Source organism: Polyodon spathula, chromosome 11, assembly GCF_017654505.1.
Source record: "Polyodon spathula isolate WHYD16114869_AA chromosome 11, ASM1765450v1, whole genome shotgun sequence".
In the NCBI taxonomy this organism is placed as follows: domain Eukaryota; kingdom Metazoa; phylum Chordata; class Actinopteri; order Acipenseriformes; family Polyodontidae; genus Polyodon; species Polyodon spathula.
In genome coordinates this window covers 10,741,427-10,765,037 of record NC_054544.1, presented here as the reverse complement: position 1 = coordinate 10,765,037, position 23,611 = coordinate 10,741,427, and the positions used below count along the sequence as shown (strand labels likewise).

Here is a 23,611-nt window from a genome sequence, read left to right as displayed (position 1 = left end):
CTCGATTGCTAATCAATCATTGAATTGGAGTCGCGGTACAACTGCACGTGAATTAATAAAGTGCAATTCCCCATGCTTGCATATTATTGCATTTTACCAGAACGTGAAGTGCTATGCAATCCTCGTGCCTCAATACAAATATACATTTTAAAAACTTGTGCACATAACCCGTATTACATCCCGTGTACCAACGACTGTACACCAACATACAACACAGAAATACACAGGGGCGGGGCAACATTGCCACAAGCTGTCATAAATTGTATCCAATTTTATCAATGGTTGTACTACTTGTGAAGGATGGACCGAGGGATGGAGTGAAAGCATAAATTTAGTATACTGTGCCTCTTCTCGTAGCTGCAGATAATAACACTAGGACAAAGCTGTTTGTGTTCTGGCCATGGAGTATGAGAGTACAACGTAAAAAAAATGTATCTGTTCATATGGACTGTGGAGATACCAGCCAATATTTTTACAAAAAGGAGTTATAGTTCACCTTGGGAATGCTAGATTTCATTTAATATCTATGGTAAGTCTTGGCAAAGGAGGAATGAAACATAACCAAGCATATGTGGTGTAGTAGCATCAAGGTCACGACTTGTCAGTGGCAGAAATAGACATGAAAGCTGCAGTTCTGTTCTTTGGTGCACTTTTATTTAACAACCTGAACAAACAAACAAATAACTTAAACAAAACACTTCAGCAGCTCTCTTACTGCTGTTCCAGCCTGACAATGGCTTTGCTGAACTAACATAAACACATATTTCTTTGTCCTCTTTTTAAATGGTGTGATGTCTTCTCCAGGTGGTCAAATAATCAATCAGACAATTATCCTCACTAGAAAGACACCACACCAAACCAATTTAACTCAATTACCATGTGGCTGTGCAATGGGTGGCCATCTTGTTCCCCCACCCCTGAGTCAATATGGCTGTGAGTCACAAAAACACACATTTTAATGTGCAGGGCCTCTGCCCTGTCACACATATTAAACCTCAAAAGGTGCCTGATATGCATTGTGTACATTAAGTTAACAGATTGCTTATTGCTTTCATGTTAACAGCACATTTGGTGTGATTAAAGTAATAGGAAGCTATAATCAATAAAAGATTAAAATAATAATCAGTTCATGCTAAACCAACATTTTTACTGATCATAACTGATTGGTTAAGACCAGAATAATGTGTTCTATAGTCAGTGTAACATGCTTAAATTAGTTCTTATTTACCTACAAATTAAATGTGACCCTGTTTCCAGCATAACCACGCAGATTCTCACAGTCTAGGTCTCTAGAAGCTCAGTATGATTTCTGTACAAATAAAGCTTATTTATGCTGAAAACTCAACCGTATTGGCTTGAACAGAATCGGATCAAAAGACAATGAACAGAAAGCATGTCAGATTAACTCACCTTAAACGTGGATATGATGGCCTGTGAGGAAAATAAACTGGGGCCTCATAGGGGGGTGGTATCCTTGGCCAAAAGTTTACAAAAAAATGCATTTTAATATCAGCATTTCCTTTTGAATTTCTTCTGCCATTTACATTTGTCTTATTTCACCACCGGTTGGGCTTGAGTAGTACATAGAAAAACAGCTGGTATTCTTTTCAGTCACTTAGTACATGCACCAGGGATCATTACAAATAATCAGATTGCGAGATGGCTGTTACTGGAGCCAGGTCTTGGTCGGTGCACTTGGTTTCAAGCATAACTGTAAAAGCCCTAGTGGTAAGGTAACCAGACGTCCCGTTTTGGATGGGACAGTCCCACTGAACAGTTAACGTTCACATTTGCAACCCATCACTGGTTTATCCACTGACTGCTTCTTAGACAAACTGGTAGCCTCTGAATCATCACTCTCGCTGTGTGAAGAGGTTAGACTACTGTGGTCTAACAATAACGGCTCACACAGGTATTATTGTATTGTGTTGAAATTTTTCACTTCTTGCGTGGAAACGACTTAGCTTTGTGTGTAGCTATAGAGGACAATTGCGGAAATCAATGTTGTCACATCACCTTGCCATGTTTACAACACAGTGCACGGAAGCACGTTGCGGTTTGAACATGTTGTCCATTAAAATAGCCCATCATAACAATAGAGTGGGCTGTACAATGTACACCTGTCACCTTACCTAGTGGTGCTAGCAGTTGAATATAAGAGAGGAGGGCTGTTGTTTTTCTTAGTTGCTTAGGAGACATTTCTGAGATCAAAGGAGGTAGTCAGAGATTGGTTTCTAGGGGTGTCTTGCGTTGAGTTTGATGAATGAGTCTGCGAGCTGTTGTCTGAGTTGAAGGAGTCTTCGTGATTGGTTTGGAAGTCAATCTTTGCCTCTGAAGGAAGTGCTAAATGAGCAGCAGTCCTTTGGAACAGACTAAGGTTGGCTGTCCCAGTTGGCCTGTATGCAAACTTCTGAAATTCAAACTCCAAGGGCATGTCAGCCAAGTTCTGAGGGGGATTTTTGTTTTTGCAATGTTCTTAAAAGGGAATATTGAAAGTTTTAAGTACTGCACATCCTGTTCATTGTCATTTCTACTGTCTCTGTAACTGCCTGCGTTCAACCTTAAAATGGTCTTTAGAGGAGTAAGAATTTTCTTGAATTTTTTCACCCTTATCTCAGGCAGAATAATTAGCAAAGAGCTTCTAAAGGCCAGGTATGCAGTATGTAGCTGAATGGTATTTATCTATCTATTTATTTACAATATATTGATATAAACATTGGGACATTGGGACAGTGACACTGGAACATTTTTTAAAGTGGGGGTGCTGAAAGACATTGAACAAAACTGTAACCCCTGGATATGATGGAAGTCACCCCCAGCAGTCCTACAGTAATCACTCAGCTCACTCTGCCTGTTCCCCCAGTCGGTCACTAACTATATATTTGTCACAGGGAAAGCAGTTTAATCCTCTAGTTCAAGTCAGTCAAGGGGGCGGAGTAGCTCTGTTATTGCGTGTTGTGTTCTGTGACCAGTTATTAGGACTGAAGCAATACAGCGTGTGATGGTTGTCAGACCTGCAGTTTCAAGCAAATACATTTGAGTGGAACTGTTCTCCGGTATTTCACTGAATCAAGCAGATGAGTATCTTGTCATGGCACCTCAGCGGTATTGTTTGTACGGCGCTAATATTTCTCTACGTCACTCAGTTAAGCACAGGTACTATTTTTTATTACAATTTCAAATTGAAAGTTTGCTGGTGCTTTTTCTTTGTCTAGTGCAGCTTCAGATACTGCAGCAGCCTATACGATATCAGATGGTAAACATGGTGACTTAATACTGGCAAAGTGGCAAATTGAAAAGTTACAATTGAAAATGACAGATTGCATATGTACATCTTGTATTGCTTGTAAAAAATAAATAAATGTGAATTTCCAGCTGCGACGTCCTGTCTGCTAATCTTCTTACAGTGCTATAAAAAGCAGTTAGAATTTCCAATTTTGATGTACATACAACTGACAGGCATGTAGACAGGTTTTAAGATAAATTTAAAACTTTAAATTACGTTTAGGAGTACATCAGTCGTGCATTCGTCGGACGATGTACTTTTTGTATAAAATACAGCAAACAAACTTGTGTTTACCGGTGCACTCTTGTTAATTAGACAGCCTAACGTGCGAGTCACATTGGTGTACATTAATTGCTACAGTATCTAACTACAGTACGAATTCTACCAAAGACAGAAAAAAAGACAATGTTCTGGGTTTTACAGGATTTTAAGAGCATGTGGCCACATATAAGGCTGTTGTAAATGCAAGCTTTACTGCATTAATAAACGGTAATGTTTTCCTTAAATTTAAACTCTGCAAAGAACGTGTATACAATTACATCACTGTGAGTTAAAATACATGTCGTAAATGCAGCTTTGATTGGAAACTCCTATATGAACTGCCCCCAGAATCTGCATTTCTTTGTAGTTGCGGATAAAAGTTAATTAACATGGTGTTTCACCGCAGTCACATTTGTGAACCCGTGCATTTAGGGTCCCCAAACGCAATAGACATAAATGCAAACCTGTACAGCATTAACATGGGGTTAACCTGAAAATAAAATAAAAGTGTTTAAAAGTTTATACACTACGGTATATATATATTTTTTTCTTGTTAAAGTTTTTACAGAAAAAAGTATCTGAATATCTGAATGTGTTTTGAAGGGATGTTTATTTACATTGTTATTTCTCATTATTCTAACAGTGGAGATCAAACTAAAAACTTTTTTTTTTTTATGTTACAAGCCTCTGCAGCAGTCACCTTGCTCTGTTCATCAACAACAGATTCCAACCATTTTTCTTCTGTGATATTTTCCATTACTAGTAGCACTCTACAACTCCAAAAAGACAGTCATCCTATAGCTGATCCTTTGTCTTATATCCCACAAGTTCTATCAAATGAAACACCGCAAGGTGCTGCTTTATATAAGATTGCCTGAACATCTGTGTAATTTAATATGCTTTTCCAACTTAATCATGGTAGCTTTATCCATGCTTTACAATATGTGTGATTTACCTTGCTGTCACTTTACAATGACAGAATTTACAGTGACTTCAAAAACGTCTAGAATGGCAATACAGTTGTTAACATAGTGGTTTTTACTGCCACTGCAAAGCAGACCATTAGGGCACTTTATTATTTCAAGACAATTAAAGTAAAATTGGTTATTCACTTCTGAAATGTGTCGTTTCAGGTTCTTTTATCAAGGATGTTCTTAACACATTGTAATGTCTTATACATCACTTCTGTGAGACCAGACAAATAAGAGGGATTGACTCGACAGTACGAGCTTGCACACAGCTTTTGCCCAGTGGTATTTGAGGCTGGGCATACATTTGAAACAGAATCCGGGGTTGGTTGATTTTGCAGTTATGGTTTATTCATTTGACATACTGTGGGGGTGTACTTGTACTTGCATGTATATTTATCAAGTCACACTTACATTTCTATCCAGGCTTGAGAATGGTACCACATATCCAGTTGGTAGAACCGGTAGTACTACAGTGTTTGTTTATTTGAGCTTATTGAGGTTAGGCTGTCTGTGTCATGAAGTGGGCGTTGTACCGAGTTGTTCTAATTAATAAGTTGGTTGCATTTGTACATGGTCTGATTTTATTACTCTATGTTGTCTATTATATGTATTATTGTAGTGGTGTGTGGAGTGTGGGTTATGTTGCACAGGTGATGTAACATGTCTGTTTGTATTTAGGCACAGGGATTGCACAATCACTTCACATGCAGATTAAAGTGGGTATTTGTATGGGGGCAATGGGAAAGTGCACAAATTAGTTCTGGAATTCAAGTGAATGATTCATTAGTAATTGAATCCCGGCACGGCTGTAGATACAGATGCATGAATCACTCACTCGGGGTTGGGTGTTCGCAGTGGAGAACGGGAGAGAGAGAGGAGAGGAAGAAAGGTACAAGATATAACAATTGATAGGTGTTTGGGTTTGTCCACTGCCTGTTTTGTCTGTCTCTTTATTTTTGGTCAATGTGCCTTTTTGTTTTGTGTGCAGTGTTTTGTTTTGTTCAAACCTGTTTATTTGGTCAGTTATTAAAGCGTGCAAGCAGCGCATTCAATTCATTCACCACTCTGTGTGTTTCTTCCTGGACTGATGTCACCACACAAGCCAACCTGTCACATGCTCCCACATTGGATACCACACTTGTTTTCTAGATCAATGGTGTGCAAAGTGTGGGGCGGGGGGGGGGGGGGGGGGGGGGGGGGGGGGGGGGGGGGGGGGGGAGTCAGCGAGGGCGCAACTATGACTAGAGAGGCAGTTCTGTAAAAATAATAACATAAAAATATATATTTTTTAAGGACAGAAAATTTTTAATAAATACATAAATGACAGCTAATTAGTCACGCAAGATTGTACGATTCTCCCATGATTTGTAAACCATGCCAGTAAAGAATGTGACAAGCTTTATGAAATGCTGATTCAGTTTATTTCATGAACTTCTTTCTTAAGCAATACAATATTTAATACAAACAGTGATTTGCCTTCAGAGTATCAAGTGCTGCTGCAGTTGATATTACATTTCTACCTTGATTTGCGCAATTGTAAAAAGCTCTTTTTTATTGTATTGAATTCTTAACCTGTTACTAAGCAATTAAATAATCATGTGGTTTAGGGTTTAAAGAATAATGTAAGCTCTTTCAGCTGCCAGTGTATAGGGAATACTATATGTGTGTTTGATTTAGCATTATTAAAGTGAAAACACAGTTTAACAGAGAGTATCATAAACTGACTTTGAACCATAGGTGGTGCTGAAAAGTACTTTAGATCACAATAGAGGTGACAGGTATAAAGGGTGAGTAGGAGAATATGATGCTGATCCACGTGACACATTCAAAGAGAAGGATCATGCCACAGCACCTTTAACATCATTAACTCTGTCAATTGGTACTGTAGTTTGAAGTGATTCATCATTACTTTAGTAACGATTAAGGGAACTTTTCCTCTGTCGTATTTTATCAGTAGGTAAAAAAACATGCTTGGATTTGCTCCATTGTAAACGCATTGATCACTAATCAGTCCATCTGCACTGCTTGCCACGGGTATTGCAGAATCTTTCATTCTCAAATGCCTCAGTGTTCAAACTATAATGTTATCATATCAGCATGATATTATTGATTGTTTATTTTAAAGGCACTTTAATAATAAGTCATAGAGCAACGAAAGTTTAGCCTCAGCTACTCACAGATAGTTTTGCAGACAGTAACTACAATTTACTATATTATCATTTTGCAACAGTAAATATCAAAATGTAGAAATCAAATATTTCCAAAAATAAATATGACTTCATTTTTTAATTACATGAACTGATTATTATGCAATGTTGTATTTCTAAACTTTTCGTATGAAATATAAATTATATAAAACAAATAGCCTAAGTTAGGCGGGTTTATGTAATACTTTTGTCCCGCTATATATTTTAAATGTAAACAAATGTTTGGTTGCTTGCTTTCTGTGCTGCAGTCCATTCACAGTGTCCCTTGTACAGTATGTTACACTCCTAAATTTACCTATTTTCCAGAACATTCCAGATAGATTCAGTGCTGAGTAAACTTGGAGTAACTTCTAGAACTTTCTAGAACTTTCCAGTAATATAAATAGTAGTATAAATACAGGGGCCTTAAGCCCACCAGTTCAGTTTATTTCCAGCTGCCTAAGTGGATACATATCTGCATTTTTCTGAGATGGCATCAAGAGGCTGCAATGGTGGCATTTCTGATGGGTCTCCAAGGCGGTTTTACCAAGTTTCCCTGCTATCTTTGCCTTTGGGACAGCAGGGACACCAAGGCGCACTACCACAGGCGGGACTGGCCACAGCGGACCGAGTTCTCTGTGGGGAGGAACAACGTCAAGTGGGAGCCACTGGTGGACCCCCGGAAGGTGCTGATGCCACCACTGCACATCAAATTGGGCCTTATGAAATAATTTGTCAGAGCTCTAGATAAGGAGTCGGCAGCCTTCAAGTACCTTCAAGACTTCTTCCCTAAGCTGTCTGAGGCAAAGGTCAAAGCCGGTGTCTTTGTCAGACCACAGATAAAGATCGTTGGAGTGCAATGAATTCCCCAAGAAGCTCACTAGTAAGGAGAAAGCGGCTTGGAACAGCTTTGTCGCTGTGGTTCGGGGCTTCCTGGGCAATCACAAGGCTGAAAACTATGTGGAGCTGGTTGAGAGGTGAAGAACTACGGCACAATGGGCTGTAGGATGTCCCTCAAAGTCCATATCCTTGATGCTCATCTTGATAAATTCAAGGAGAACATGGGAGCGTACTTGGAGGATCAAGGCGAGCGCTTCCACCAGGATATACTGGACTTTGAACGCTGCTACCAAGGACAGTATAATGAGAACATGATGGGAAACTACATTTGGGGGCTGATTCGTGAAAGTGATTTACAGTATAATCATAAGTACCGAAAAAATACTCACTTCTAAATCTTTTGTAGTCATTTTTGTATTACTTTAGTATAAATACATGTTAATTTGGATTCATATGTTGTTTTTTGCTGACTTTATGTGAACGAGAAGACCGTTTTCTCATTGGGAATAGGTACTTTTCAAAATATCACTGTCCTGGTCACAAAAGCAAAGTTTGTGGGGAATAATAGCCATTTTCTATACTTTTGAGGCATAAGCAATTAGGAAATAACACTTACTACCCAGGAAAAAAAATTGTGTTACATAGTGTAATGGCTTGTAAAAAACAAATTGTTGGCCTGCATGCACTTAATTTGAGTACCAGTAGCTTCCTGCAAGGACCTCTGCACACTTTAGGTCGGGATCCACAAACTTGAAGCGCACCAGTGATGCTGGGCTTAACTCTTGATCTCAAACTTAATTCTTTAGTTTGACTTGAATGGATTAGCACTGTTTCTGCGTTGTCTACAACAGTAGCACTATTCCTAGCCTCTGTCACTCAGTCTGCACCTGTCATCTGCATATCATAGTCTGCACAGTGTGTAATCTGAAGCATCTGACTTCTCATGGGTTTTGTCTGACTATGAACTGTTTGAAGAGTCGCAAAAACTGCCACAATGGCTTTAACAAACCAGGGAAGAAGTGTAGATGTGTTGGAGGTTGATCTATGTGTTAACCTAAGCTGCATTATACAGCTTTACTCTTAACCAAATACAGTAACAGGGCTGAGTTATGTAATTGTATACACCTTTGCATTAGAAGACTACAGGGCTATTCAGCATTGATATAGCGAAGAGAGTTAATACAGTGAGAGTTTACACATCTGCAAAGACATCTGATGTAAGTATGAATCTATCAGCGGAGCTTCTCTGTCTAGTTTTGTTACATTTATAAAGGTTTCCTTGGTAAGTCAAACTACATTTTTTCAATTTTTTTTTTTTATCTACAGTATGTTTGGAGAATAAGAGGGCTTCAATATATTATAATGACAGTAAAGTCTCAAAATATCAAATAAGGTACTTGCAAGATGTTATTTATTAGCTTTTTTTAAATGTTGTTTATTTAATTCATTCTGCTTCAGGGACATGTATTTAAAACAAATGCCCTTTTTTGTTCCTTCAAGAGCAGTCATTTGTGGAAATGCATGTTTTACATTTTGAGGAAACAAGCTGTCAGGTAATATTTCTAATTTCTTGTCTTGTTTTCCAGGTCTGAAGTGCATATGCCTGGTGTGTACCAATCATATTTGTGAAACTGAGGGGGCCTGTTGGAACTCAGTGATGCTGCGTAATGGAAAGGAAGAAGCTTTGAAGTCTTGTGTATCTCCTCATCAAATGAAAGGGCAAATCTTCTGCCCCAGTTCCAGTAGTATTTTAAGAAGAGAATGCTGTTTTACTGATTTCTGTAACAATGTAACACTGCACCTGCCCAAAGGTAATAATTTTTCTTCAATTTTCAATACTGTAAAAAATAATAATCTTAGTACTGCCCTCTTATTCATTAGTCACTGCATTTTAAATCATTGTATTGTTTCAGACAGTATTTTCTTCTATTTTTTAAATCTCTAATCCCTTCCTTTAGTAGGCTGTTCTTTCCAGTAGACTGCAGTATATGCAGCCTCTGCCACTGATGCTGCTGGCACTGTTCATGTCTGCTTAGTTATGTAATAATGTTGGTTTAATGCACCCACAGCATTGGTGTTGTACTGTCAGTAACTATGTAAAAATACATTCATACAGTTCATCCACAGGACAGCTGGAGCCCCCTTGTACCAAGCTTCTCTGTTTTTGCATGGAGGTGTTTTACAACACCCAGTAAAGTATAAACAGTGTAAGTCAATGGTACATAGTATAACATGGCTGTTTTAGTGCTGTTCAGATTTAAATAGGCAAAAAGGCAGAAGTTTCTTGGTGCTTTGTTGGTAAGGGCTTTGACGTCTATGGATATGTACAGTATAAGATGATTAACAGACACATTTGCATTTGAGGGATAGACTATAATGCAAACACTGCAAATTCTGCTATTTTAGGCTGGACGCTGAAGATAAACTTGTTTTTATGCACTAATATACTTATTGTCTTGTGAAGAAGATGAAGATGTGTGAACTACTGTACCAGGTACCACAGTTGTACTTTTAAACATTTAATGCTGGATCATGATACCACCCAAAATGGGTTGATAAATGTAAAAAAACTCTGAGGTCTAAAAAGTCTTCTAGCCTTCTTTCTTTTATTGTTAAACAGTTTACTGTTTTTTGCCATTATCGTACCAGTGGTACTCAGTAATTAATTTAAATTCATTTTATTCTTTGTGATTATTTAGTCATCAAACTACAGTCATACATGTTTTTTTATACTTTAGTTAATAAATGTTAAAGCAAAAAAACAAGGTATTAGTGAGTCACTTCCCAGCTCTGACGAGGGAATTACGTCATAGACTCCATTATATTTAGGCTAGCATTTCCTGTTGTTATATATGGCTTCTCACTTGGTAAACAGATAATGCCCCAGTGGAACACTGTGCATCTTGAATAATATATGGTTCTCAACTGTGCTTGGGGATCTCTACAGTCCAGATTTGTGTTTCAGTTTATTTCACCAGAGTACAATACACACTGGAAATAAAAGCAATGGTTGAAACAAAATCCTGCTAGGGATCTCTGAAGACTGGAGCTGAGAACTCCTGTACCACAGTAGCACACTCCTTTGACAAAATATTGTGGTCCCCATGATTAGGTGTGTGAGTAGAGTTCACCTCAGTGGGAGCTGTTTGAAGTTTCTGTTTGGGTCTCTGCACTGATGGGTAGAGTCCTGATATTAACTCCTTCCTGAAAGGAAAGAAATTATACAACAGGCAGAACAGAATGCTTTAATAATTACATTTTGCATGACACTCATTTTCAATACTTCATCTTAATAATTGTAATTAGTCCTGCAGAATAACAGACCAGTTTTGACATTGCGTGAGCATAAGGTCTTCTTATCGTTATCACTTGTTATCAGTATGTCAGAGATCTGCTGTTTGCACCTATCCAGATATGGGATGCATTACGGGATCCACCTATTTTTATTGTACTGAGCACATGGTGCCAAATGGACATGTTTTAAAGGAAATGTCAAATCAACACAAATAATTTTCTGCTTTTAATCTACATTTTCAGACTGCTCATAATGTTTGAAGAAACCTCCAATTTTCACAGTTCTCTTGACCCAAAGATCTTAGTATTCCTGACTTTGATAGTGTGTTTAGCTGGTTGTTTGCTTGGTCTTACTAACAGCCTTGGATTACAGGAAGAGCTAAGAATTTACAGAGGTTATCTGAATCTGATAGGGCTAGAGCACATTCCATTATATAGTTAAAGCGTACAGTTCTAACACTGTGCACGTACAAATGGGTTGCATCTTCATTTACACAGCATCAAACTGGTAGAAGATATTCTTGGTAACCTTTAAAAACTACATTTTCTTTCTTTTCATTGCTTTAATAATTAGTCTCAGATTCCCTAACTGCTGTCCAGATTAACTTTTCTTTTTTTTTTTTTTTTTTTTTTTTTACATTTTTATTCAAAGGACACCCACTACAGCACAAGCAAAACACTGTTTGAAATCCACCTTTATGGTGTACAGTACTACACATATACAACAGATAAGTCAAGAAGAGAGGCAAATGCATTTTAAATAGCTGGCAGGTACCGTATACCTTGTAATGCATTCCAAACAACCACTTTTTATACCATCTCAAGATGGCTGTTTTGTCTTTACAGCTGAATTAATGGAAAATATTTAGAAATCAAAAACAGCAAAATATAAAAAAGGAGCAGCACCACAATATCGTGGTCTAACATGCCATATCCGACAGAAGACATTTAGTAGAGCAGAGAGTTTTAATTGGTCATGAGGAAACCTGAGAATGGAGGACTGGCAGCAGTGACCTGATACCCATATAAAAAGAGACCTTGAAGTCTCAGATGGTCATGGCAAAGTCAGCAAACCATGTTCTACCAGAGACTGAGCTGATGGCATCAATGCCAGCCAATACATGGTATGCGATTTGGATAATATAGTGTAACATATAGATGAGTGAGAAGTGATTTCCAGTATTATTGTTAGTAGCTATTGTAAGATATGAGTTTGTTGTCAGTGACAAGTATATAGGGGAGAGACCAGTATTTAGTTATGTACATAGTCAGACTTTCATTTTTTTAACTAAATCCTCCAAACGTATCCAGTTTTACTGAATCACAATTCGCTGATTGTTTTTTTGGTAGTAGTGTGAAAATAGTTGAACCTGACCTATACTTAATCTTGCAAAATGATTGTAATTATTTTAATTACAAGGTCTTTGTTATGTGTTCTCACCAAAGACTTTTGGGTGCATCTGGGATCAAGTTAAAGTTTCAGCAGTGAGCTCTCCCTAGAACAAAATGTATTGTTTCCCTAGTTACTGAATTGACTGTAATTAGTCATGCATAAAGCACCAATGATTTTAAAACAGCTAAGGCATTCAATAATTTAAAAAAAACAACAAAAAAAAAACTGCTGTTTAAAGCCTGCAATCATGATTCTGACACATTTATTTTAATAAAAAAAACGACAGTCAAAAAGTATGTGTTTTAGAAAGGTCCACAAAAGATTATATTTTTCAAAAAGCATGGCTCTGTCAGAGTCCTCCACTTTGCATATATAGTGAATAGTTAGTCTCTATGGTTATAAACAAAATAAACGCAGCGTCAAGTTAACTCAGACATTACAGGACTTAGATTCTTTTTACCAGTGGTTATTCATTCTCATGTTATAACATTTTATGATGTTGCTAAGAGAAAAAGCAATTCTCAGAACACATTTTACATCGTATAGATACAGATTACCAAAGGATTTCTGATAATTGGTCAATGGTAACGCTAGAAAACATAGTAGATAACAGGTATATTATACTTTGTTTATGTATTTTTTCATCTTGTGAATGCTAAATGTCCAAAGAATGTCCAGTTCTGACATATGTTATTTTTTACTCAATATTCGTTAGTCTGTTGTGCAACTCATTCTGTACCCTGGAGGGTCCCTTCACTAGGTCACAGTGTACTTGTGCTTCAGGCGGATTTGTTATAACTGAAAAATGATCAGGATGTAGTTAAATAGTAGTGTATTAATTATAAGTGTGTTTTTTTATGATAATTTAAAAAAAAAAAAAAATCTCGTAATGTGGTGCAAAGGCTTAAAATAGTTGACAGCACTAGAGTGAAGTATTTTATTTTTCCTAGTTCGCCTTCAAATTCATAAATCAGGAGAAGCAAGTAGCGATATGTTTTTTCTTCCTCTTTGTTTTTTTTTTTTAATCTGCCTGATATTAAATGGTGTGTTTTAAAACAGAAGTGCAGTGTGCCTCATAAGAACTAGGAATGCTGCAGAGTTTTCTTAAGCTCATCATTATTAACTGTTTGTTTTATTAACTCATGAGCTAGCAGAAGTGTCACCCTTGTTAAATTATTAACTGATGTCTTATAAATAAATCACTTGTGAAAAGTAAACAATAGAGAATTCCCTAAGCGGTAGACATGTCCACCAGCAGGACACAAGAAAGGTGTGGTAGAGTAAAAACGGTTTTGTTTCACTTGTCAAAACTAAATAACACCAAAGATTTCAAACAGTGGGCAACATGACGTCTGTGTAGAATTGTTAAGAAGGTGTTTACACAATCAAAGCATTTCCTTTCCTTTTTTTTACCTGCTAGCTTCGCATCTGGGACTTAGTAAGCACCAGGAGCAGCAGAAGCTGTTTGGGGTGAGCTAAAGGAGCGATATATTTGGCATAACATTGAAATCTGATGCAGCAATGGAATGATGTTGCCAAGGAGCAGGCATTTAATAATATATAGGTTGGCTTCTGTTACTAACATTGACATCTGGTAATGTACCAACTACCAAAAGTTGTTTTCTAGCTGTTGGCTTAATTGTTATTGATTACTAAACATGCTAAGTGACACAATAATCCTCAGATGGCTTATTATTTATTTTTTTTTTTTGATGGGCAACAAGGTAATATGGTTTAATACTGGAAATAATGTGCTTCTGCTCTACAGCAAATGTATGTTTTCTATAAGGGATTATTACTTGATTACATTTATTTGATGATTACATATTTTTTAATTGACAAACATCAATTCTTCAAGAAAGAGATACTTTAGGCTAGGATAATTATGTTGTTGTTTTTTTAAGTTGGAAGGAAGAATTTGAATTTGTGCAGTTTTAATAAAAATGTGGTTTCTGTTTTTTTTTTGCTTCAATTAATACAAGTGCACTTCAGTAGCTGAAGTGTGATAGTTTTTGTTCTCAAATCATGGAGAGATACTTAAAATATGTAACAGATTTTAAATGAACTGCCTCTCTTTTACAGTGTCGTGGTTGTAACCATTTGATTTACATGTTAGTTTACTGTGCTTGTAACCTCTAAAAATCTTATCGTGAAAACCACCAAACTCAATCATGAAAATGGTGATAAATAACCTCATATTTCATCATGCTTCCCGAATCACCATATATCAGCTGCAATATGATTAGATTATATAACTTATTACATGTCCTACTCACAGTTATTTATACAATGCTTGCATTCATATTATTATAGCCACTCACAAAAACGAACAACGTCATTAAACTTTTGTTTGAAATTTAAAGTACGTTATGTTCTGTGTCTCTAATAAAAATTATATGTTAAAAACATTACTTTAAAAAAAAAAAACTATAGCAAATCTTAGTAATACAGTCAAACCCATTTACAACGTACCTGGGATATAACGTACACACTGATATAAAGAACCAGTATCTTGGAACCAAATAAAATCGTATTAAATCATGTTTAAATTCTCCTTTTACTACCTACCTGTTATTACGCACGCACCGCGAGGGCACGCAGCGGTCTGTGCTGCGCATGTTGCGTACTCATAGGCCGCCTTCTTGCTGTTTGAACTTGACCTTGCTCTCGATTACTCAAATTAGTGCCGTTTTATCATGGCCAGCGCTAAACGATCATAAGTTTCACTTAAGGACAAACTGTACATTATTGGAGAAATCTTAAAGGGACGAAAGCAGTCAGAATTATGTTGTCAAAGAGCTCAAGTTTAAAAAGCAGCAGTTGTCGAGGCAGTTGTCTAAGTGTCCACATTAGAGAAAAAAATCGACAACCGAATTCAAAACCGATTTACCTGAACCCTAGCCCAACAGTGTTGAACGTCCTGACTGCCGTAATGAGACCGGGTTAGTTTAACCCAGCTGTTGTTGAAAAAACATTGCTTTGGATGACTGTATCCCAGAAACCTCTGTAGTGTAGACACGTTCCCCCCCCAGTAAATGTTGTTGTTTATTTTCATTGAACATGGTAGCAGAGCGGATGAGCTACGAGAAAGTGCCTAAGTAATCAAAACTGGAACAATTCGTATGGGGGGGAGGGGATTGCCCATGCCCATGCCCATGCCCATGCCAATGCTATAGTAAATAAATTAGATGGGCATTTGCACAAAGGGAAAATCTGTGGTGGATAAGACATTTGTTACTTTAATTAAAAGTCAAAATAAAGACCTTTATCTTGCTAATATACGATGTGATCTAAGATAATTTAAAAAGTGTTTTGGACATATTTTAAGTTTTATGTACTACGGTATATTAACATATCTGACTGTACCAATGGTATGTGACAAGAATAAATCAAATACTACTGTACTAGGGTTAGATTTGTTTGCTGATTTGGCAGCTACGTGCATGTATCTGGTTATTACATACCTTGGTTATAACATACTGTTTTTACGGTCCCATGGCAGTACGTTGTATCAAAGTTTCACTGTGTATATACACTGAACAAAAATATAAACGCAACATGTAAAGTGTTGGTCCCATGTTTCATGAGCTGAAATAAAAGATCCCAGAAATTTTCCATATGCAGATAAAGCTTATTTCTCTCAAATTTTGTGCACAAATGTGTTTACATCCCTGTTAGTGAGCATTTCTCCTTTGCCAAGATAATCCATCCACCTGGCAGGTGTGGCATATCAAGAAGCTGATTAAACAGCATGATAATTACACAGGTGCACCTTGTGCTGGGGACAATAAAGTGTGCAGTTTTGTCACACAACACAATGCCACAGATGTCTCAAGTTTTGAGGGAGCATGCAATTGGCACGCTGACTGCAGGAATGTCCACCAGAGCTGTTGCCAGAGAATTGAATGTTAATTTCTCTACCATAAGCCGCCTCCAACGCCGTTTTAGAGAATTTGGCAGTACGTCCAACCGGCCTCACAACTGCAGACCACGTGTAACCATGCCAGCCTAGGACCTCCACATCCGGCTTCTTCACCTGGGGGATTACCTGAGACCAGCCACCCGGACAGCTGATGAAACTGTCAGAAACCGTCTCAGGGAAGCTCATCTGCGTGCTCGTCATCCTCACTAGGGTCTTGACCTGACTGCAGTTTGGTGTCGTAACCGACTTCAGTGGGCAAATGCTCACCTTCGATGGCCACTGGCATGCTGGAGAAGTGTGCTCTTCAAGGATGAATCCCGGCTTTAACTGTACCGGGCAGATGGCAGATAGCGTGTATGGCATTGTGTGGACGAGTGGTTTAATGATATCAACGTTGTGAACAGAGTGTCCCGTGGTGGCGGTGGGGTTATGGTATGGGCAGGCATAAGCTACGGACAACAAACACAATTGCATTTTATCGGTGGTAATTTGAATGCACAGAGATACCGTGACGAGATACTGAGGCCCATTGTCGTGCCATTCATCCGCCACCATCACCTCATGTTTCAGCATGATAATGCATGGCCCCATGTCGCAAGGATCTGTACACAATTCCTGGAAGCTGAAAATGTCCCAGTTCTTCCATGGCCTGCATACTCACCAGACATGTCACCTATTGAGTGTGTTTGGGATGCTCTGGATGGAAGTGTACGGCAGCGTGTTCCAGTACCTTTCAATTTCTAGCAACTTCGCACAGCCATTGAGGAGGAGTGGGACAACATTCCACAGGCCACAATCAACAGCCTGATCAACTCTATGTGAAGGAGATGTGTCGCGCTGCATGAGGCAAGTGGTGGTCACACAAGTACTGACTGGTTTTCTGATCCACGCCACTACCTTTTTTGTTATGGTATCTGTGACCAACAGATGTATATCTGTATTCCCAGTCATGTGAAATCCATAGATTAGGGCCTAATGAATTTATTTCAATTGACTGATTTCCTTGTATGAACTGTAACTCAGTAAAATCTTTGACATTGTTACATGTTGCTTTTATAGTTTTGTTCAGTGTGTGTGTGTTGTGTGTGTGTGTGTGTGTGTGTGTGTGTGTGTGTGTGTGTATATATGTGCGTCAAAGGTGAAACCTACAATTGGAGAGTTTATTTTTATGGAAGCTTTCTAGTAATTTTTTGTTGGTATTGATTTTTCAGTGTGCAATAAAAATAAAAGAAAACCATGTGTTTGTGTTATTTCTGTTTAATATATTTCAAGGCTGTATTGTTTATAGCAATACTGTAATTACTGTAAAATCTAGATATTAAATGAATGAGAATGATAAATCCTTTGTGCTATTCAGAGTAATCTGTTAGCTGACCTTGAGCATGCAGCTAAGCAGTCCTTGTAGCTAATCTGTTTAACCTCTTTCAATGTGCTGGTGGGATTGAGGCAGTTACCTTTTTAAAAGCTTCCTATTAAGTCTCTCCTCTTTTAGCTAGCCGGCAGTTTTGTCTTAAATATATTTGCTATTCCACTCAGTCGTCCACCAGTGAGTGGTTCTGGAACTGTGCAAGAGAGTGTTCTTTGACCTTTGGTAATGTCACATGATCATACTATACCACACCGTGACATAATACATAGAACATAGATCTTGTTCAATGCACTGGTGCCACTTTTGTCTTAATCCAGTGTGTGTCATTTGTCTTCCCACCACCCCTAAATTTTTAAAATATGAACTTCAGATAAATTACATGAAACTCATACCAACCCTAGAAGGGTGTGCTGTATCTATCCCTAAAACACTATGAAAATGAGATTCATCACCAGATTTGGAGCTCAGTCTATTCTTCCTGGCTGCTCTCCAGGGTGGTGAAGAAGCCGTGTAATGCATGCAGGATCCCGATTCAATCTGAGACTATTATACATGTTGTATTATACATGTTGAATTAATTAAATACTACCACAGTAAAACAAAAAACTAAAAGCAACATTCAGGCTTGTGGTCAGGTGCAGTGAATGAAGCAGGTCCACACAATCTTTCTCCCAAAACAGTGCTTGTTTTAATGATAACAAAAATAATAACAAAACAACAACACAAATAAGTCCACCCCTGTACCAGCAATGGTATTGGGGGGTACGCAGTAGCTCTTCTTAGTTGAAAATAAAAAGTAAACAAAAACGGGACTTTGTCCGACCCCACGTTCTCCGTGCACGCAGTGCTCTTGGTGCTGACAAGCGTTGTACCTTGAGTGGTGCGGTGCGATGCTGTGCTGTGCTGTGCTGTGCAGTACAGGGACGTGCTCTGTGTTTTACCGGTCCGCGGCTCGCTCCTCCTCTGCAACACAAAACACACGTAATCCCAAAAACAAAGCAATACAGGCTCCGGCTGTCTATTTTCATTATCAGCGTAAGGGGAGGTTGTGACGTAGCTGCTCCCCTTTGTACCCAGCAAACTCCTCCCCGCAGTCTCCATGTTGCCATGGTTTCCCTAATAGAGGGCTGCCCCACAGCTGACTGCAATGGAATCGTCCTGAGTACTTGCAGCTACACGCCCCTCCTAATGTGGTCACCTTCCGGTTTCCACCTACCACAGAGGTGGCAGCTCTAGGAGGCAGTTTACCTTCCCCCTTACACAGCGCCCTTTCTAATCGGGAGGGAGATTTACAGAATCGATCCTTTCTCTCTCTATCACAAGGCTGTATGTTCAAATCCATCGTGAGCAGTACATGTCAATATCATCTCCCTGGGCGGGTTCAGTAAGTGTAAGGGAAGTACATACATAAATGTCTCTGGCTTCCCTTTATTCATAGTGAGCATTCGTATACCTCAATCATAATTAATCATAATTATAAAGGACATGCACATTCAGTCTGTAATCCAGGTCCTGGTGGTAGTGCACTCGTGACCTAATGCATGCAGATCAACAAACTGTTCTGTTGAGGCAGCCTGTCTTCTCCAGCTGGCTGAAGGCATTTTAATGCACATTTAGGCAAAAGTGCAAAAGCAAAAAAACATTTCGAAAGACCTGAAGCAGTTTGTTTCAACATTCCTGACATTTTCTGTTCTCAGCAGATGGTGTTCCATGCCTAATAAATTGAAGTCAAGATGTTACTTAGAGTAAATATATCAAAGTACAAGAAGTCTGTTTCAAACTCATTAAAACAATTATAACAGAAGGAAAACTTGGTCAGTGTTCTGCTCTAATAGCCACCAGGTTTAAATAGGCCAGATTATTATTGCACACGGTATTAATAATGGACATCATAACAGTGAAGCTGGAAAGTGATATAAAGTATGTAATTTATTTTATATGGATGCATGTTTTCAGGGTTTTCAGTGTTGTGAATAATTTGATCTGATTTCGATGAAATTAGCATGGATATACAGTAAAATAGAGAATTTCCTTTTGTAAAATTCAAGAGGGTTTTGTGTGTTAAAAAAAAAAAAAAAAAACACAAAAACCCCCCAGTAAAATATTTATCTAATACCAACTACTCTCTTTTTAGATGGCACAAGACTCATATTGATGAAATCAAAATGAAAAAAGTAATGACCATAGTTCAAGGTTGAGAAACTTTTACAAAACAAGTTGTCTGGAACTTTGACAGTTTGTTTCTATTTCCCTACTGGTTAACTGTTCTGGATAGCACCATTTGATGTGTATAGAGTTCAGTTGTGACAGGGGAGTGGTTTAGGGGGCAGGAATATGGGCTTTCTCAGTCAGCTTGCTATTTAACCTAGTTCAAGTACTACTCCACAACCCCCCCCCCCCCAGTGTTGCAGATTTCTTTGGAAGGTACTGTATTTTACTGATACACAGATATAATATAAACATGAGAGAAAGTCAACCACTAGATGGCACAACATTCTCATGACAAATAACATACCGCAGACAGTATTTACTATATCTTGTTAAGAGATTTTTAGACATTTGTGAGCATTATAGTTTCAGTTTGTTTATTGTTCAGCACTTGTGTTTGTTGAAGAATCTTGTAATCTCTGCACATTGATAGGTTGCAATTAATACAGCATTTAGAGGCTATGCAACTGAACTACTCAATTAATCATTTTATTGATCAGTGAACTGTATTATTGACCAGCCTGTCAATATTGGTTACAGGTCTATCATTCATGGTAAATCACTCTTTATTATTCCTCATCATCTATATTAGGTGTCAACAAATGACACCTACATTCCGTATTTGTCCTAGACATTTTTGCTGGAATAATTAATATGCCTGCCTATTAATGATCTAAACAGAAACAATGCTAGAAGATCATCCAGAACACACATACTAGGATATTAAATATGAGTGAAGTGTAAATGATATTGGCATCCCTGTAATGGATCGAATAAATGTGTTTTGCTGTGATTGGACAGATACCAGCTGCTGAAGAAATTCTTTGAACATTTAATGTTTTTTTTTTTCTTTTCAGTTGGAAATGTGTCTAGTACACCAAGCTGGGGACCTTTGAAGCTGGCTGTAGTCATAGTCATACCGGTTGGTTTATTGTGTTTGGCTGCTATTCTGGCAGTCTGCACTCTCCGTGGCCAGCAATGCCATTATAATAAGACTAAAAGGCATGATGTCGAGGAGCCTTTATCTGATCACAGCTTACTGTCATCTGGGAAGTCTATAAAAGATTTGATATTTGATTTGACCACATCAGGATCTGGATCTGGTACGTAAAGTACAAGTGTCACTTATTTAGATTATTTTCATTTTACTAATAAGCTAGTAAAACCAATTGTACACAAATGATAACCTGTAGGAAATCTGTTATATTAACATATATACACCTTCATCCATACACTGATGATGGCATTAGCCAAAACTTAAATTTACATACATTTCTGACATGTTATCCATCTGTAATTGTATGTTAAACGTTCTAACACTGGTGTTTTATATTGACCCCCAACTTCATTTTCTTAGGGTTACCTCTGCTTGTTCAGCGGACGATTGCGAGATCGATTGTTCTCCATGAAATAATTGGAAAAGGACGGTTTGGGGAGGTTTGGCGAGGGAAGTGGAGCGGAGAGGATGTGGCTGTTAAAATCTTCTCCTCTCGTGATGAAAGGTCTTGGTTCAGAGAGGCTGAAATCTACCAAACTATAATGCTACGACATGAACATATCCTGGGGTTTATTGCTGCTGATAACAAAGGTACAAACTGGAGTGCACTCCCTGAAGTTGTGTGTTTGTGTTCGGATACAAACCTTTCCGGTACAGGTCTTTTACAGAAGTATCCCTTTATGAGTTGGTTACTTTATTTGTTATGTGTCCTGTTTTGTGTCTAAGTTTTTTTTCACCGTGCAGTATAGCACTCTGTGATGCATTGTACATACATTTTGTTTCATAAAATCGATTGAAAGAATGAAAGAAAATACCGCTAAATACATTTTCGAAAGTTGTCTAACTTAGCTATGTTTATTTTAAAATTACTAAAGACAGTTTGAAGCGTTGAAAGTTACTGTATGGTTGATAAGATATTCGTCTTTTTAATGCAGTTTATGATTAAGCTATTTGTATACAATTTTGGAGTAAGGGTAGTTTTTACACATCTTTTTGTATTGTTAACACTTTGTTACTGCATTTTTTAATTTTACACAAAAACTCTTACTCACACAACAGTGTTACAACTTAAACCACTCTGAAACATGTATATTAATTAATTTACCAATACAATGAAGAAAATATGACTACAAAGAAGCCAGAATTGGTATAAAACATAGATACTGCAATATAATTAGTGGACAATGTGTTACTCTGCAAATTGAAATAAGAGCTGAAGTAATTTTGTGCCAAGTGGTGTTAAAATCACTAACCATTGTGAACTTCTATCTTTTAGATAATGGAACATGGACCCAGCTGTGGCTTGTATCTGAATACCACGAACATGGCTCATTGTTTGATTATTTAAACTGCCACACTGTGTCTGTGGACGGAGTAATAATATTGGCGCTTTCCATTGCTAGTGGTCTTGTGCATCTTCATATGGAGATAATTGGTACCCAAGGTGAGTTCCAGTACTTCTAGTACAATTATACTTTCTACTGTTTTAAAGTAATATGTCAAATATTTAAGTCTGTCTTTCTTTGGCATACATGTTTTAACGCCTGCATTGTATTTCCTTCAGTGGAGAATCATAGTGAAGGGTACCGAGTGATCTTTGTGGTGTAGTGCAGTAGGCAGATAGGCAGACAGATACTGAGCTGGATTTTAATTTTCTTTTTTTTTCAAGAAAAAAAAACAGTTGATCAGGTTGAAACCGCCATTGTTACCTCCAGCATGATAAGCTGTAACTACTACCACCTCTCCTCCTATTCTCAGACTCACTCTTTTTATAGAGCCACCCATGAATAACTCCTCCCCTGGGACTCAATCAAGGTTGTAGCAATTCACTTGCTCCATAAAGTGGGTGTAAGTTTCATCCACCTGTCCCTTTTATTAGGGTCAGCAGCCTGACCACGTTAAAACTCAAATTCCCATAGTTCCTTACTATCACCCTCTGTTCATCCTCTGCCCCCATTGGCTCATTCAGATATCCACTCCTCCAATCTCAGAGCTCCTTGGAAGCCAAAACCGGTATTAAAGCTGGCTGGCTAGGTTGTTCTTGTTAGTGTGTTCAGTCTCCATTTTGTTCCTGATCCTCCTGATATTTTCCAAACGGCTGTTCACCCGGTACTACTCGACAGACTCATCATTTTCTACGATCGCTATTTTTTTTCACCAAACCTTCATCCATCATCATCAGTACAGGACTCTATTTGGGACTTCATTATTGTTGGTGAAATTATTCCTTTTCTGTTTGCTGGGGTTTTTTCTACTTTACTTTGATACTTTGGTTCCTGTAATTTTGGTTTTGTTCTTTTGTTACTTTGGATTACATGTGCATTGCTTCACTGGACTTGTTAGGCCTAAATTTCATTTGTCATCCATTGCCATCAAAACTGTCTTTGTAATTGGTTTCCCCATATAATTATTCATTCACCTTTGTCTTTTTTGCCTGTCGGTGTGTTGGTTTTGTGTTGGTGTGGTGTTTGTGTGTGTGGGGGTTTATTGGAGGCCAATCGGACAACACATTCATTTCGCTTTAGTGTTAGTTTGTTTGGATGTTTGTTTAGTTCACTTTACTTTCATACTCAGCTGTACCTTCCACCTAACTAAATGTTCTCTGCCATAAGTTGTTGCCCTTATATTTCATTTATTACATTATAGTTCACAACAATAAACCGTTTGTTCGTGAAATTGACACCTCTGACGTCCCTGCTTTTGCTGTCTGTCACTCTTGCTGACTTAGTTAGTTATAGATATTGGGCCAGTAGTATCTCCTTAGGGAGGACAGTACAACTGCTTCTCAGTTGTGCAGAGTGATCGTTACAGAATTGGTGGCCCGTACGGGGACCCTTTGTGTCTCATTAAATTCATATTCAAATTAATCGGTTTAAATTGTTGG

The 23,611-nt window shown here is 38.0% G+C and overlaps 1 protein-coding gene across 2 annotated transcripts in view; it reads left to right on the top strand.

Moving 5' to 3' along the window:
• The first annotated feature begins 2,555 nt into the window (after positions 1-2,555).
• Positions 2,556-23,611, top strand: part of LOC121323389 (activin receptor type-1C-like) — a 38,100-nt gene continuing 17,044 nt past the window's right edge. Inside the window, exons 1-5 of one of the 2 annotated variants that reach the window (XM_041264425.1) lie at positions 2,556-3,156; positions 9,131-9,355; positions 20,588-20,833; positions 21,088-21,318; positions 22,004-22,171. In XM_041264425.1, the coding sequence (XP_041120359.1) occupies positions 3,078-3,156; positions 9,131-9,355; positions 20,588-20,833; positions 21,088-21,318; positions 22,004-22,171 (949 nt within the window). In that variant the 5' untranslated portion in view covers positions 2,556-3,077. The remainder of the gene's footprint in view (positions 3,157-9,130; positions 9,356-20,587; positions 20,834-21,087; positions 21,319-22,003; positions 22,172-23,611) is intronic. The other variant, XM_041264426.1, reaches the window with a different exon arrangement.